Source organism: Coffea eugenioides, chromosome 5 (assembly GCF_003713205.1).
Source record: "Coffea eugenioides isolate CCC68of chromosome 5, Ceug_1.0, whole genome shotgun sequence".
NCBI classification, from domain to species: Eukaryota; Viridiplantae; Streptophyta; class Magnoliopsida; order Gentianales; family Rubiaceae; genus Coffea; species Coffea eugenioides.
Window position 1 is genome coordinate 48,464,583 of NC_040039.1, and position 15,777 is coordinate 48,480,359.

Sequence of the window (15,777 nt, forward strand, 5' to 3'; positions counted from 1 at the left end):
CACGTTAATTATATTTTTATTCATAAATTAAGGTAAACATATAACAGGCTTTTAAAATTTTTATTAATTTTGGTATTATTATTTCTCTTAGTTTTCGCCACTTAAGTTATAATTAGATGTTATCCCTCCTTTTCCCTCCTATCCTTTCCTTTCCCTTCCAGCCTCACAAACCAACCCTTATTAGTCCAAACAAACATAAAAAATTTTATCCTTCGTTTCCTTTCCGTCCAATTCTCTCGAAACAAACCATGCGTAAATAACTTCTGAGAGAGTAAGGGTCCGTTGTCGAGGTTTCGTTGATGTGGGCAGTACGCATACCGGCTATGGCTGCCACCAGCGTGGCTTCAGCTGCTCTGAGAAGAGCTCTTCACTCACTTGAATTCCTTCCTCCTCGTGCCATTGGCTTCAAAGACAAGTTCTACTACTCCAGGCCTCTTCCTTTTGCAACTCCTCTCCATTCATCGTCAGGTCCGCCAATTTTATCTTTCTCCTACCTTTCTTTTCCCTTGTGGATGGCATAAATTTGTTTTTTTTTTTTTGCTTTACGGTTTATCTTGTCCGATTTTTCAAATTTCATGACCCGATTGGCTGAATCGTACGAAACAGCTTCAATTGTGGAGCACTTGATTAGCTTCTCTGTATAGTATTATTTAAAAGGAGGACTGAGGAGTGATGGTTAACTTCAGTGTTATGCCTTTTAATGTTAAATGCAACAAATGAGCCTTATTATTATTATTATTATTTTTTATCAACTTTGTAGCCGGAAAGGTTGAATCCTCAGGGTCGGTCTTGCTATATGCGGGAGTTTCTAAGATAAAACACTGCTATTATGTTTTCTTGAAATTTACTTTTTCTTTTCATGGTATTTGTTCGGGTGTTTAGAATAGCTGGTGGAATAAGAAATAAGAAATTTTTTGGCTTTGGGAGTCTTGTTTTGTGGAAAGTAGGGTGATTAAACTTGTTCTGAGAATCTAGTGCGTATGGCTACTTGGAATTCATACACGGTTGTCACCCAAATACTAAATGTTACATAATCTAGCAACTCTTAGTTGGTAGAGTGTGTCCCTTTAGTAAATGCACTCTGCCAATTTTAGGCTTGAGCAATCTGATCGCTGGAAAGAGATTGTTCCTTTGATGGAAAGGGCTATATGCATCTTGTATGAATGACCCAAGTTCTTTAAGTGGCTTCCTATTGTTCATTGCTTGGAGACATCTATTTCTCTACTTGCTGTCTCAATGGGGTGATTCATTTTTTATGCTAAAAACGCTACTATCATGGCTGATGACTTGCACAGTTCTTCATGCTCTTGCAACGCAGCTTTGGGTCTATGCCAGCTATCACAGGCTATAAAGAGTGAAACAGATTTTTTACTGAAAGGAGTGGGAGACAAGGACACAAATGAAGATGTCAAGCGTGTGCTTGAAATGGTACATACTCATTTAAAGTTTGCAAACGTTGATTTACCCAGTTTCCTTGCTGTGTCTTTTTTGTTTCTTTCTATTTATCTCCAGACACCTTGTTCCCTAGTAGTTGGCAAAGCACATAGACTTTCTCTAGATTTGACTAGATAATTTTGTAAGAGTTCTACTTATGGAATCAGTTTGTATTCATCCATCATCCTCATGGATATCTTAGGCAAAACGAGCAGCAACTAGGCACGAAATTCTACATACTGGCTTTCTTACACCACCTGTACTAAAGGAGTCAATGCAAGCTTTGAAAGATTTGGTTGACATTAAAACAGTTGCTCAAGGAGGATATCCAGAGGTTTGATACGAAGGATTTGTCGCCATATGTCAAGTATTTTCTCTCAAATTATTTATGATTTTTATGTTTTTATTCCTGTCAATTATGCTAGGCTGAACGCTGCCGACTCTCAGTCGGACATCCAGAAGTTTTGACAAGTGATCCTGATATTGTTGCAGCTTTAAGGTATTCATGTGACCAGTCCTCCATTTTGTTGGCTGAGTTAGATCTAGAATTGTTAGTAAATTGTGAACTGGCTCCTGTTTCCAGTGTTTTAGGTAACTTTGGATTCCAGCCTTGCTCTCATGGTGACTTCCTTGGTGCAATCCTTGGTACAGGGATTACGAGAGATAAGCTGGGTGATATTATTTTGCAGGTAGGTTCTTCATTTAACTGCTGTTACACATTATGCTTCTTGAACTATAGGGAAAATTCATTTGAAAACCTTCCACCTTCGAAATCTCTGTTTTGCAGCAGGGTTCTTCTCTTTCTTGTCCTTTACATATAAGCAAACCCCTCAGTAGAAATTTCTTTATGATACAGTCTTACATCAGTTGAAGCAGTAAACTTCGTATATATCTGTAATGAGTCCTTATGTTTCTATCCCTCTAGATCTAATTTCACTGTTTATTTAAATTTTCTAAATCTGTTTAATATGTGATATATCGTCTAACAGTCTGAATATTTGACAGTCTGTCATTTGTGACGATGAACACACAAGTTATAGGATGTATTAACTGAATTTGATTTGTAGACAGTATACTTGGCATTTTTTTTTTCTATCTAATTTCTATAGAATTTGTACATGGTCAAATTCAGTTACTGTTCATTCAGATTTGAATAATTTTATCACTTCCTAGCTTGATCACATAATTATTACATTTTGAATTTTTTAAATTTTTTTCTTTCTGAAATTTAGGGAGAGAAGGGGGCTTACATTCTTGTGGTTCCAGAGCTTGCTGACTACCTCACATCATCCTTGGACAAGGTAGGCCTGTCCTATAGATTGCTTCCTAGCTATACATTCTCTGCCAATTGTGTTTCAATTAAAAAAAAAAAAAAGTCAATTAACTCACTGCACTTTATCTTTGCTTATGGTTTGATAAATTAGATCATCTTGGCATATAATAGTTTCAATTATTCTAGAGTGCATCAAATCCTAAAAATTTTGTTGAGCTGCAGGTATAGTTTTATATAGAAAACCTGAAAGGTTTAAAAGGCACAAATTGTTCTATATATATTTTACAGTCTTGAATGTTTGAGAGTAAAAAGATGATTGTCTAATCATTGCATGGTATAATTGGTAAACATCTAGTGTCTAAATTCCAGAGGAGTTAAGAAACTGAAGTAAATAATCAGCATTTTAATAATTTCTATTATCATTTGCAGGTTGGAAATGTTTCAGTCACCTGTAAAAAGATACCATTGCTGGCTATTGAATATGAACTGCCCAGGTTCAAGCTGTTCCATATGTGATTTTTGTTTTAATTATTGAATGAAAAGTTTTTGTTTGGCTCCGTCTGTAGACTAAAATCCATTTTTCCTTATTATAGAACCAAGGCTTTTAAAACTGTAGAATCATCGCTCAGGCTTGATGCCATTTCTAGTGCTGGGTACAAAATTTCACGAACAAAAATGGCTGCTTTAATCAGGTATGGAATAACAGAAACACTACAGTTCTTCTTCATTTTTTTTTCATGTTCTGTTACCCTGTAAGATGTAGCAACAAAGATATGATGGTGAGCATCTGGTTATTGAAGATGTCTTTTATGGCTTTTGTTGGCCTCAACTTTTAGAAAAGTCTCTTAAACTCAGTTTTACTATTAGCTAGCACAACGAACTAAAAAACTTAATCTTAATTTACAGTAATGGAGATGTTCGTGTGAATTGGACCGGTGTGTTGAAAAGCAATACTAATGTTAAGACCGGAGACATCATCTCAGTCAGCGGAAGAGGAAGATTGAAGGTGAGATTGTGTGTCAAAACTATTTTTGAATGGTCGTCGATTTAGAATACTAAAAAAATCATCTCAAATATTTGTGAAGTGTGAATTGAGTACTGTCCTGTCACCTTCTGTTAACCATCAAATGTTCTTTTTATCATCAGATAGGAGAAATAAACTCAACAAAAAAAGGTAAGTTCGTGGTTGAACTGATTCGATATATGTGAGCAGCAAGTATCTTGATTCGGATTCATCACTAGATGCTGCTCTATTATTATCTTCAGCATCGAACTTATTTCAGATCCAGCTATAAAAAAACTCTAAGTCGTATTACACTGGTGCGGTTGCTATCCGAGAACAATTAGCAGATCTAGATTTGCGAATTATTCTAGAAAATTCGTTAGTAGAATGGAAAGAATTGGGGGAAGAGGGTGAGTTTATATCTCCAATTCATTCAGCTATAAAAATGACAAAGCTTTACAATGTACTTTTCCATGAACTTTTGACTCGCAAGCGTTATGGTATTTTTTCTCATAGACGGACATCGTGTAGTGTACAAATTTCATAACAAAAGAGAAAAAAAAGGTCATATATGGCCGTTCTTGTATGATTTGTTTGCTTTTCTTGGCAGAAAATGTGAATGCAACACTTTGTGCTTCAATCATTTTTGCCTGTGGAGAAAATGTCGAGAAGCTATAGTTTTAGATCTACCCGTTCATGTTGCCAAGTTGTAAACCTTAGATAACTCTCCTTCATGCAAATGGTCTTATTATTAGTATTTTTTTTTTTTCCAAAAGAGCACATTCGTGCAGTTGAAATGTCTGGATACTGTGGATTTGGGGAAAAGAGGAAAGTCATATGGCGTAGCCAAATGGCAATAAATGTTGAATGAAAAGATTGTTAAACCCCCCATATCGACTCAGGGCTTGTACAGCTTGTTGATATACCTTGTGTGGAATAAAATGTTTCTGCCAAAATGAATTACTTGGAGAGGAAAAGGAAAAGGAATATAATTTGAGGTGGTGGGGGTGGGTGGGTCAATAAACTAAGAAGAGGAAGGGGTGCCAAATCAAGATCTTGGGATTTTTTTTTTTATCGAGACGATAACTATTGTATAACTTATTCTATCCTACACTGGAGGGGAGGGAAAGGCTAAAGAGACTTGAATTAGGGATCAGCAGGTACACAAATCTTAATAGACTAAAGGAATGTTCTGGCACCATCCTTAGATTTTTTTTGTTGCAGGTGGGATTTGAACCCTCACCTATAGCCTAAAGAGGGACTACAGTCCCACTTGGTGGCCATTGAGCCAAGATCTGTGGTTAAGATCTTGGGATTGATTTGGTCCAAGAAACATTAGAGCTGCACCAATATCTTTACCGAAGAAAGAAATGCCCAATTTGCTTGAGCAATCAAGTTGGATATAACTCCTGGTTAAGTTAGCTAGAGAAGTAACATTTTGAGTAACCAAATGATCAAAATACCGTAACATACATCCATAAAACAGAAAAGAAGTCTCTCGAGGAAAATGATCGTAAAAGTGAAATGAAATGCCCGACCATGGAACCTCATTATCGTTGCTCTTTTCATCCGCTCCTTCAGTTATCATCATGTACTCAAATCTGAAGTGAGGTAGAAGAAACAAACAAATGCAACGGGAATAAACAAAAGTAGAAAAAGAAAAATCAAAACCCCCATTATTCAACCACTATGTATGCAAGTATAAGAGTATTACATACAAAAAATCATCAAAATTCCAGCATCTGCAAAAATCTACCGACTGTATGACCGTTCATGAACTGGTCGTTCATGCCATCTTAATGCAATAGAGAAAAGCTGAAGAGATCCATGTCTTACTCTCCAGTCCAATATGGTCGATCCCTTTAAGGTAACAAGTCCCCTTCCAAGGGAAAAGACTCCAAATTCTTCCCCAAATCATTTCGTGCATGCACGCATGCACATGCATTATTGGGGTGTGAATGCGTGATTAAGCGTAGCCACAGTATCCATGGCCACATTTTAGGCCCTTTTTGCACCTTCCACCACACTTGCCGCAGTTGTAACGGTCGTACATGACATTAATGCATCTTCCACCACAGCACTTCTCGTTTAACTTGCACTTGCTCCCACATCGGCCGCAGTTGTTTGCGTCTCCGAGCACATTCCTGCAATGATTTTTGCAGCAGTAGAGAAGACTTGTTCCTCCATTTGCCCACACACCATTGCATTTGTTCTTCTTTTGAGAGTTGCAACTTGAGCCTTTCTTGACGCTGGCCAAGAACCGGCTTCTCAAATGAGAGTGTGCAAATGGTGCGTCTAGGATGTACTCTTCCTGATCATCGTCGTCTTCCAGAATGGTGGCTGAGGAGGAAGAAACCGACGTTTGAGAGTGCAGTAAGGCGAGGGATAGAGAGAGAACGGTGAGGAGCTTGAGTAACTTGGTGGCCATTGATCTTCTTGGCAGCTCAAGCGAGGGATGTTCATGTACAAGCTTGCAAACTAAGGCAACAAGACATTGGAATTTAAATCGGGGTTTTTTGTCATTTGCGATTAAAGAAATCCATTTCTTTAGAAGAGAATTAATTACATGGCATGTGTGATTAGAAGAAAAATTCCTAGTAATTACTACGAGGTTCTGTGAAGCTCTAGATTCCCGCCTGGTTTACTCGTTTTAGTAGTAAGAAATCAGGAGCTTATTGGTTTTGACCTTTAGAGGAGAGTTTGAATATATTTGAAGTTGGAATTCAATTAATTATGTGACCCGCGAATACCAACTGATTACAATTAAACTAATGAAATTCTATGATGCAGGGAAAGAAAAATAAATGCATTTTCAGTTTGGAACTGAAAAAGTTTCCATCTCCAACAATATCATTATTGAGTAATATATGCACGCTTTGTTTTTGAAACATGGCTGTTTTTGGAGGTATTCTTGAAAAATTTTATTGTATTAGTATATATGAAAATTTTTTACTATAAATATTTTTTTGAAATATTAGATATATTGTATGGATTAAATATTTTTTGAGTTATTTTTATTTGTGTATTACTGTAACATTGTATTTGAAAAACTTAGTTTTTAAAAAAATGGCCAATCCAAACGAACTGATTGTCTCTGAATTTTTGAATCTACATAATCCTTTTTGCCGTTAAATTTCTTGTAAGAGAGCAATGTTAAAAAAGAACATAATTATTGGTCTATCCTAACTTCGTAACAAGTTGAAAATACACAACAGATTTTTTTTTCTTCTTTAATCATGGAAAATCAGACTTACAATGTAGTGATTATAAGCAAATGTTATAGAGGGAATCATATAATTTTGGCTACTCGTATTCATGAATAATTTTATAAATATTTCGATAAACGACTTGTAATTTTAATAGCATGTCATGATTCGTGATGGTGATTGGAATCGAATTCATTTAAACATATATATATACACATGCGCGCGCAAGAATTTCAAATTTCTTGAATTTTAGTGTGACAATACTAATGAATAGTGGTGGGCAATTTTTATTTTGCCTAGTTGGTGCCGGATGATCATTAGGCCACCGGAGAGATTATTGGCTACGCTTTGACCTATTAGAAGATGAAAAGTCCGACACGCGGAAGAGCGGTGGATCCCCACAACCCGGCGGGCAATACGGGGAAGTAGCGATTGGTCTTAGTGTTCAATGCCAGATCCTAGCCGTCAGGGGCAGCGGCTACGTGTAACTATTTGGGTTTTTGAAAAAATTAATCGTTTGTCAGACCTTTTTTTTTTTTTTTTTTGTCTTGATTAATCAGTGAGTTTTCTTCCATATCAACTGAACTAAGCCATGGTTTGGTCTGGAGATCACATGGTTGACTTCGGCTAGATCACATGCCACAATACCATAGGTGCAGATAGTGGCAAACCCAAGGAAATGTTTATTCTTTAACCTTTTTATTTTGTTTGATATTTGAAAGAAATAAAGAATGTAAAAAAGAAAAAGTCTAATTGTTGAACTTCGTCCCTTTTCTTTTCTGATTATTCAGTAAAATTCTACTTTTAACCTATATATATATATATACATTCTAGAGAAAATTCTGTATTTTTGTTAGACTTTCGTCTTAACTTTCATTTTTCAAGAAGTTTCGATAATTATAAAACGAATCTAAATAAGGAAGGAGAATCTTTTGTCTCATGATCATTGTTTTGATTTTAAAGTTTTCTGAATACTTTATCGAACATATATCAATATGAAACTAGAAATTTACATAATAGATGTCAAACAAGATCGTATACAGGCACTTGATCTCAAAAGATGGTGAAATTGTTACTGGAATCTAGTAGGTCATTTACTTCTGATTCTCTGAAGGAACAACATGATCATGGCCAGAAAAAAGGAAAAAAAAGAAAAAGAAAAGGCATGCTAGACAATTTTGTACTTACTAACAAAATTTGGTAACTTTGTTGTTGTGAATAATGATATTTCGATACGAGACTTAGTGCTGATTAAGCTGCACATGTTTTCAAATACCTGTAACCAGCTGCAAGCTTCCAGCCCCTGCCAGTAACAAGTTAGTTGTACATTTTCTTATTTAGCAGTAACACTTTGGTCTCCAGGCTTCTCGACCAGTTACCAATTGATTGGACGTGAAAGTTTGGTGGGTCTCCTTAGATTGCTTAGGCCAGTCTTTCCGTTAACTCTCTGAGCGTTTCTAATCTAATTATCTGCCTATCTTTGAAAAAAAGTAACACTATGGATTAAAAACATTTTTTTGGAAGGAATGAATTTGGGGTGGATCCTGAAGTGACTTTGGTGGTGCATGTGCTAGCTGAATCCCACCGACGTCCCTCATCTCATGAGTCATGATGCCACCCCAAAACTCTAGTCTAACCCCTCACGCTTGGAAACCATAACAAAAATATTAATAATTGGAAGAGAAAGAGCTAACACACACACACACACACATTCTCTTATACACACACACACATATATATATATATATATATATATATAAAAAAGAAGTCAACACGAGAAACAAATAAAAAGAAGGGAAGGGACCCCCCCCAACAAAAGAAAAAAACAAAATATAGAAACTTGACCATGACTTTGGAGGTCAATAAATATGTTGAAGAGCTCGTTCAATGAACCTAATATACCACTACAAGTTGGTTGGTTTTATTAGAAAAATAGGAAAGGATTGTGGTGATAAGTGGTCAAGCTTTACAACTTGCTACCAAGTCTCTATGATATTATTAAGTAGTACATTGTTCTACACCTCTAATAATCTCTTGCCCGAATGATCAAACAAATTTTTTTCCTTTTTCTTTTTTTTTTTTTAAAAAGGAGGAGGGACAAATTTAAAGTCAAAAAATTTTAGTATCATGCTTTGAAGTTTCAATCTTTTGATCGATTTTCTCAGAGGAAACTAAGCATTATTTATGAAAAGACTAAGATAGAGAAGGTTGTGAAAATGATTGGCTGAAAAGATCATTAGGCAAGACTTGTACATTTTATGTCATATGCATCACACGTCATGTGGATTAGGTTTGTGGGCTTTCACGGGGATTAGGTTTGTCCAAATATCAAAAGTCCTTTGGGTTTGAAAAAAAAAAAAAAAATCACACGTCATGTGAGATGTGCTCATAATTGAAGGGAAAACGACTGCTAATCATGCACATTACTTCGTTGGTTAGTGGTTTTTTCATATTCGGTGGAGATTAGATCATGCACATAATTAACGTAATCCACTAATTAGAAGTGTCAATGCATCGTTAAACTAACAATTATCTTATTCTACCTTTGCTTGTATCAGCTCAATGGGCTTACTCTATATGTAATGTTTTTTGCTTTCAGAAAAATAATTATAAATTCAAATAGAACAAAAACAAAAAGGAAAAGGAAAAAAAGAGGACAACTCAAACTTTGTGGGTGGTTTGGTGGTTGGTTGGGCCCTAAAACTGGGTAGTTAACCTAACCTTGTCCACAAGGGTGTTGAGGATTTACTAACCACAGCAGGGCGGAATCCAGAAGCTGAGCAGAAGGCCCAAGGTTCTGGTGTCTTGGGGGGGCAGAACCAGTCCAGCCCATTAATCTTAGAATCTAAAATGTACTGAGAATTCAAATTCAAATCCTTCAAACCCCCGCCCCATTTCACTGTCGAGACTGAGAAACCCATCCACCCTCTCCAATGGCGAACACCACCAATACATCAACCTTTCTAACCTCCCCAACCCCAACCAAAACCCCTACAGCCGAAAAGCCTACTGTTACCTCCTCCGTATCCAAAAGGCAGCACCACCAACTATCCGACCGCAGCACCACCCGATCGTCGGACTTCAAGACCCGGTTCGAGGCCTACAATAGGCTCCAGTCCGCCGCCGTTGCCTTCGGCGAGAAACTCCCGATCCCCGAAATTGTTGCCCTAGGCGGTCAGTCAGACGGGAAAAGCTCTCTTCTTGAAGCACTCCTCGGGTTCCGGTTCAATGTCCGGGAAGTGGAGATGGGGACCCGGCGCCCCCTCATTCTCCAAATGGTCCATGATCCGACAGCTTTGGAGCCCCGTTGCCGCTTTCAGGTTATTGGATCAATCGAATAAGCGTAGTACAGTACAAGCTTCTTTCTTATAATAGTTTATGACCGTTGTGGGTTTTATCTTTTAAAATTGGTAGGAAAAGTCGAAATTTTTAAAAACATAAAAATAAAAGAGTTAAACTTTGCATAGGAACTCTTGATTTAAGTTTGATACATGCCAAATTTGTTGCATGGGCTGCAAAACAACTGATAATTTGGAAGCAATTATGACAGTGCTTGATTTAAGTTTGATACATGCCAAATTTGTTCTATGGGCTGCAAAACAACTGATAATTTGGAAGCAATTATGACAGTGCTTTTTACATATTTGGGAAATTTTGCTTGAGACTTCAGAGATATTTAAAGAAGAAATTACTGTCCATGCATTTTCTGGATTTGTATTCTAGTGCTACTATTCCAATCCAACAAGAGATCAAAGCTCATATTTTTTCTTTAATTATAACGATGTCAATTATATTGGAATATAAGTAAAGGGAGGGCTGAATTATCATGGCTATAAATTTTAGGAGGAGGATTCAGAAGAATATGGAAATTCCTTAAGTTCAGCATCTGCCATAGCGGATACCATTAAGCTTCGTACAGAGGAACTTTTGAAGAAGAACAGAACTGCTGTTTCTTCTAAACCTATTGTGATGAGAGCAGAATATGCTCACTGTCCCAATCTCACCATCATCGACACCCCGGGCTTTGTTCTCAAGGTTAGTTATCTGGACACGCATGCATTCGTGAAAACAAAGGAACATTTCATGGTTTTGAGTATGTGAATTTTGGTTTTCTGCACTTCTCGGTTGTTGAATGAATTGGTTAACAGGCAAAAAAGGGTGAACCAGAAAGTACACCGGATGAGATTCTATCAATGGTGAAGGCACTAGCTAGTCCTCCTCATCGCATTCTTTTGTTCCTTCAACAGAGTAGTGTTGAATGGTGCTCTTCATTGTGGTTGGATGCTATTCGAGAAATTGATCCAACTTTTCGAAGGACTGTGATTGTTGTATCTAAATTTGATAACCGCCTAAAGGTACATAAGCTAACTGCTACAGGAGCTTGGTTATGTTTCCATCCTGAAGCTTTTTCTGTCTCCTGCAATCTTATGGTAAAAAGTTTACAAAGAGTAGCAAACAGAAGCTGGCATTTGTTGTATACATTTAAGTACATCCTAAATGAGGAAAAATAGAAAAAGAAAAAGATCATGCTCAGAACTCTTTATATAGATGAGAAAAAGATGCAATATGCAGAATTGTGAACGGGTATGTCTCTATGCATGTTTGGGTATTCATACCAAAAGCTTACCCTGCTAATGAAACCATACATGATCACCTGTCTATGCTGTTAAGAGGAACCATTGCCTTATTTCTTTAACAGTTTAACAAAGTTTTGATTGTTTACTGAAGCTGCTGAAATTTACTCAAGGACTGAAGAAATGTGGAGCAATTTCTTAGTAGAACTAGTTCTATACATTTTTTTGCTTTATAAGGACCAATATGACTTAAGTGCTGAATAGGAATATATTATACTACACAGGAACATCTTTTATTTGTGCTGGGAAACAGTACTAGTATTTTCTTTATTTGAACATGCAGACGTCTGATACTGTGAATGTCCTTTGTAATCCTTTCACAAGAATCTTTTGGTAGATTATGAGCTTATCTCATAAATGAGCATTCTCGTTTGGGATATGATTCATGTATGGTGAATATTAATCATCTAGGAGTTCAGTGACCGTTGGGAAGTTGATCGCTACCTGAGTGCAAGTGGTTACCTTGGGGAGAATACTCGACCATTTTTTGTGGCCTTGCCAAAAGAGAGGAGCTCAGTTTCAAATGATGAATTCCGCAGGCAAATATCACAGGTGGATTCAGAAATATTACGCTATCTACGTGATGGCGTTAAAGGGGGGTTCAATGAAGAGAAGTACCAGCCCCACATTGGTTTTGGTTGTCTCAGAGACTTTTTGGAATCTGAACTCCAAAAGAGATACAAAGAAGCTGCACCAGCTACACTGGCTTTGCTTGAACAACGCTGCAGTGAAGTCACTGCTGAATTAGCAAGAATGGATTCCAAAATACAAGCCACTTCTGATGTTGCTCATCTTCGGAGATCTGCCATGTTGCATGCTGCTTCTATATGCAGCCATGTGGTATGCAATAAAGTTTTATTGTTTTGTAATGAACATTTCCGTTCAACTTTTCTTGTTTGTGTTATTTGAGGTTCGAGCCTCACCAAATGCTTTGAAGAGAATTTGAATTTTAAGATTGTGAGTTTACCTGGAGCATGGTATTTCATGCGCAATTGGTCACAGGGAGCACTTATTGATGGAGCAGCAGATCCTGACCCTGAGCTATGGGGGAAAACAACGGAGGAGGAACGTTCAGAGAGTAGCATTGGTTGTTGGCCTGGTGTTGTAGCTGATGTAAAACCCCCCAATGCTACTTTACGCCTGTATGGAGGTGCTGCTTTTGAGAGGGTGGTGCATGAATTTCGATGTGCTACATATTCCATTGAATGCCCCACTGTATCTAGGGAAAAGGTAACTGTTTGTCAACAGTAACTAAAACTCCAATGGGGAACAAGGGTTTTGATTTTAAAATTTATGTAACAGGTAGCAAACATATTACTTGCTCATGCTGGTAGAGGTGGAAATAGAGGAGTTGCAGAGGCAGCTGCAGAGATTGCACGTGCTGCTGCACGATCATGGCTAGCTCCTCTTCTTGACACAGCATGTGATCGGCTTGCTTTTGTTTTGAGCAAGCTTTTTGATCTCGCTATTGAGAGAAATCATCATCGTGACACTGAATGTAAGAGTTTTACATCTTTGACATTACATGTAAGAAGTTTAAAATTATGTTCTACTTCCTTTAGATTGTCTTTTCTTTCTTAGGACGTATAGTTTGACTTGTCTGGTTTAGCCTCTGAGCTGGCTATCTCAGATTTCTTTGGTATAATCTGTAGATCAGTATGGAATTAATGCCTTAGAATTTATTCTGAGTAGCCACTTGCACAGTCAATGCAACCTGAGTAGCCAGTTGCACAGTCAATGCAACAAATCACGATCCCTTTTTCTGTTAATTTCTCCTTACAGCATTGCTTAAGGAGGCCTTACCTAGTTTAGTGCAAAAATGTTGTAAATGCGCTAACAATTTGCTTCCTGTAAAGCCTAATTGAAGAGTTGATGTCTTACTAGCAAAATTTGCACACGGTTCATTACAAGTTGTCAGTGATAGTAAATTTCCCAGCACGCACAGCCTTTCTACCCATATTTGCTGTTTCACTTGAAAGGAATACCATGTAATAAAATCGTTGAAGTCTGAATTGAGGTTATGAATGCATATTTGTGCTGGAAAATTATGTTATCTGCGCCTGCTATTCAATAGTGTCTCTATTCTTAAACTGTAGTCTGCTGTTTTATATACTGGAAATGTGATAATAGAAATTAACGGCTTCATAATGATTTATATTATAATTGTTGGACTTCTAACTGCCATTTAATTCTGCAGATGGCGTGAAAGCTGGTGAAATGGATGGATATGTCGGTTTTCATGCTGCTTTGAGGCACTCATACAATCGTTTTGTACATGATCTTGCCAAACAGTGCAAGCAATTGGTTAGACACCATCTCGATTCAGTTACAAGCCCATACTCTCAAGTCTGCTATGAGAATGACTTCTTTGGGAATTCTAGATCAGGCATAAATTCAATCTGCCAATTTAACCAAGTTTCAGCCGGTTCTTTTTTCCTTGAGCTATCTGATGCCGCACCTTCATTGCGCAACTCACTTGCAAAGGATCAAGAAAACGTACCACCAGAAAAGAACGCACAGGAAACCCCACCAGGAAAAAGTGACGAAGCTAGAGAAGCTCTTCGAGAATGCCAGATGACTGTGCCCGAGACCCCATCACCTGACCAGCCATGTGAAGTTTTTGCAGTGAAAAAGGAGCTTGGAAACTGCATTGAGATTGGAGCAAGGAAACGCCATTCAAGAATAGCAGGCAACAACAGAAATTGTGACCAATTGAGAGGCCATAAGAATGATAGCCTTTTGTTTGGCAATGGAGATACAGTTTCAAAATCAGGCTCAACCTATTCAGATATATGCTCATCTGCTGCACTGCATTTTGCTCGAATGCGAGAAGTTCTGGTAGAGCGTAGTGTGACATCAACTTTAAATTCGAGCTTCTTGACTCCCTGGTAAGTCATTAGCTGTTTCTCTGTAGACAAATGAATCAATCTGTTGGTAAGTTACAAACACCTTTCAATCTAAACTCTGGTCCCTGGTTTACTCCGCGCCCACTCGATTGCACACACGCTTAAATCTTGCAATTGAAGTGACTAAATATGACTTTGCTAAAAATGCTGTTTATTTAACTAATCCGAAAAATTGAGACTTGGTACTTTTGCTCAAGAGCATGCTGTTCGTGCTTTTTATCTATCTATCTATAACCTCTGGGTTCCAGTTAGTGATGATTTTTGTTTTTTGCCATTTGCACAGTCGGGATAGGCTTGTGGTAGCACTTGGAGTAGAATTATTTGCGGTGAATGATGACAAGTTTATGGACATGTTTGTTGCTCCAGGAGCAATTGATGTACTTCAGAATGAAAGAGAATCTCTTCAGAAACGTCAGAAAATACTCCATTCTTGTTTGAATGAATTCAAAAGTGTGGCCAGAGCACTTTGACAGAAATGCCAAAATTGCATCATGGAGTTCGGTGTGGTTTTTGGTCAGTGTCGATTTTATATTATTGTTCTCTGAAACACCATTATTTGAGTTGGAGATTTGCCATTGCTTATGGCGACTGACTGGCGGTTGTCCATAGAATAATCTTCTCTCTGCCGGAAGTGTCAAATGCTCAAGAAATTGCACTTCGGATGTGATAGGATGAATTGATGGACATAAGATTACAACAACTCACAATCATAAGAGTAATAGCAGTACAAATAAAACAACTTGAACTAACCCACGAATAGAGTGAGTGAGAATAACAACACTTCAATATTAATCACTATAAAGCAACTTACATAAAGCTGAAGAGGAAACACATATGTGATGAGATTTGAACCCGGATGGACCTTTAACATTTCAATTTTAACCATTAGATCAACGCCTTATTAGGGATAAATAAAGTTAATTACTAGAAAACAATAAAATTAAAAAATTTAGAGGAAAAAGAAACAACTTTTGGATCAGAATATGTAAAATTACTCCATGGAGAGTGGAGTTTCGACTCTAGTCGTTAGGGGCATGTAGTCCAAACTCAGTTGGACCCTTGCTCACACAATTGTACAATTTATACAAATTAATATGTCTGCAGTTTTGGGGGGGAAAAAAAAATTAGGCACACATACTTTAGAGTGGCCCATACAAACTTTTTATTTTCTTGCTGTTTATCATAATGTAAAGGGCAAAGAGAATAATAAGGGCCAAGTTTCCCAAGAAGTAACAAGTTTTTTTTTTTTTTTTTGGCCCCAAGTGAAGATATTAGTTTAATTCTGAGGTGAAAAATAAATTCTCCACAACCTCCCACCAAC

General features: G+C 37.3%; 3 protein-coding genes across 3 annotated transcripts; 2 read left to right on the top strand and 1 right to left on the bottom strand.

Moving 5' to 3' along the window:
• The first annotated feature begins 181 nt into the window (after positions 1 to 181).
• Positions 182 to 4,467, top strand: LOC113770612 (putative RNA-binding protein YlmH). The gene is made up of 10 exons (XM_027315125.1): positions 182 to 468; positions 1,319 to 1,428; positions 1,637 to 1,768; positions 1,860 to 1,933; positions 2,018 to 2,123; positions 2,667 to 2,735; positions 3,137 to 3,201; positions 3,301 to 3,399; positions 3,614 to 3,713; positions 3,854 to 4,467. The coding sequence occupies exons 1-10, from the start codon at positions 300 to 302 to the stop codon at positions 3,914 to 3,916; spliced, it is 987 nt and encodes a 328-aa protein (XP_027170926.1). The 5' UTR covers positions 182 to 299; the 3' UTR covers positions 3,917 to 4,467.
• A 1,209-nt stretch (positions 4,468 to 5,676) lies between these two features.
• On the bottom strand, positions 5,677 to 6,138 carry LOC113771924 (protein GRIM REAPER). The gene has a single exon (XM_027316472.1). The coding sequence runs from the start codon at positions 6,136 to 6,138 to the stop codon at positions 5,677 to 5,679; it is 462 nt and encodes a 153-aa protein (XP_027172273.1).
• A 3,693-nt stretch (positions 6,139 to 9,831) lies between these two features.
• Positions 9,832 to 15,147, top strand: LOC113770966 (dynamin-related protein 5A-like). Its single transcript, XM_027315600.1, has 8 exons — positions 9,832 to 10,236; positions 10,760 to 10,951; positions 11,065 to 11,271; positions 11,962 to 12,390; positions 12,553 to 12,780; positions 12,853 to 13,048; positions 13,748 to 14,438; positions 14,740 to 15,147. Exons 1-8 carry the CDS (start codon positions 9,850 to 9,852, stop codon positions 14,924 to 14,926), a joined length of 2,517 nt encoding a protein of 838 aa, XP_027171401.1. The 5' UTR covers positions 9,832 to 9,849; the 3' UTR covers positions 14,927 to 15,147.
• Positions 15,148 to 15,777: the final 630 nt, after the last annotated feature.

What these genes read in the sequence shown, in the direction of transcription:
- LOC113770612 (XM_027315125.1), top strand. Translation starts at nt 300, where the DNA reads ATGTGGGCAGTACGCATACCGGCTATGGCTGCCACCAGCGTGGCTTCA. An exon ending in TCAAGCGTGTGCTTGAAATG is followed by an intron (nt 1,429 to 1,636) that starts GTACATACTCAT and finishes TGGATATCTTAG; the next exon opens with GCAAAACGAGCAGCAACTAG. An exon ending in TGGGTGATATTATTTTGCAG is followed by an intron (nt 2,124 to 2,666) that starts GTAGGTTCTTCA and finishes TCTGAAATTTAG; the next exon opens with GGAGAGAAGGGGGCTTACAT.
- LOC113771924 (XM_027316472.1), bottom strand. Translation starts at nt 6,138, where the DNA reads ATGGCCACCAAGTTACTCAAGCTCCTCACCGTTCTCTCTCTATCCCTC.
- LOC113770966 (XM_027315600.1), top strand. Translation starts at nt 9,850, where the DNA reads ATGGCGAACACCACCAATACATCAACCTTTCTAACCTCCCCAACCCCA. An exon ending in CCCCGGGCTTTGTTCTCAAG is followed by an intron (nt 10,952 to 11,064) that starts GTTAGTTATCTG and finishes ATTGGTTAACAG; the next exon opens with GCAAAAAAGGGTGAACCAGA. An exon ending in CTTCTATATGCAGCCATGTG is followed by an intron (nt 12,391 to 12,552) that starts GTATGCAATAAA and finishes AATTGGTCACAG; the next exon opens with GGAGCACTTATTGATGGAGC.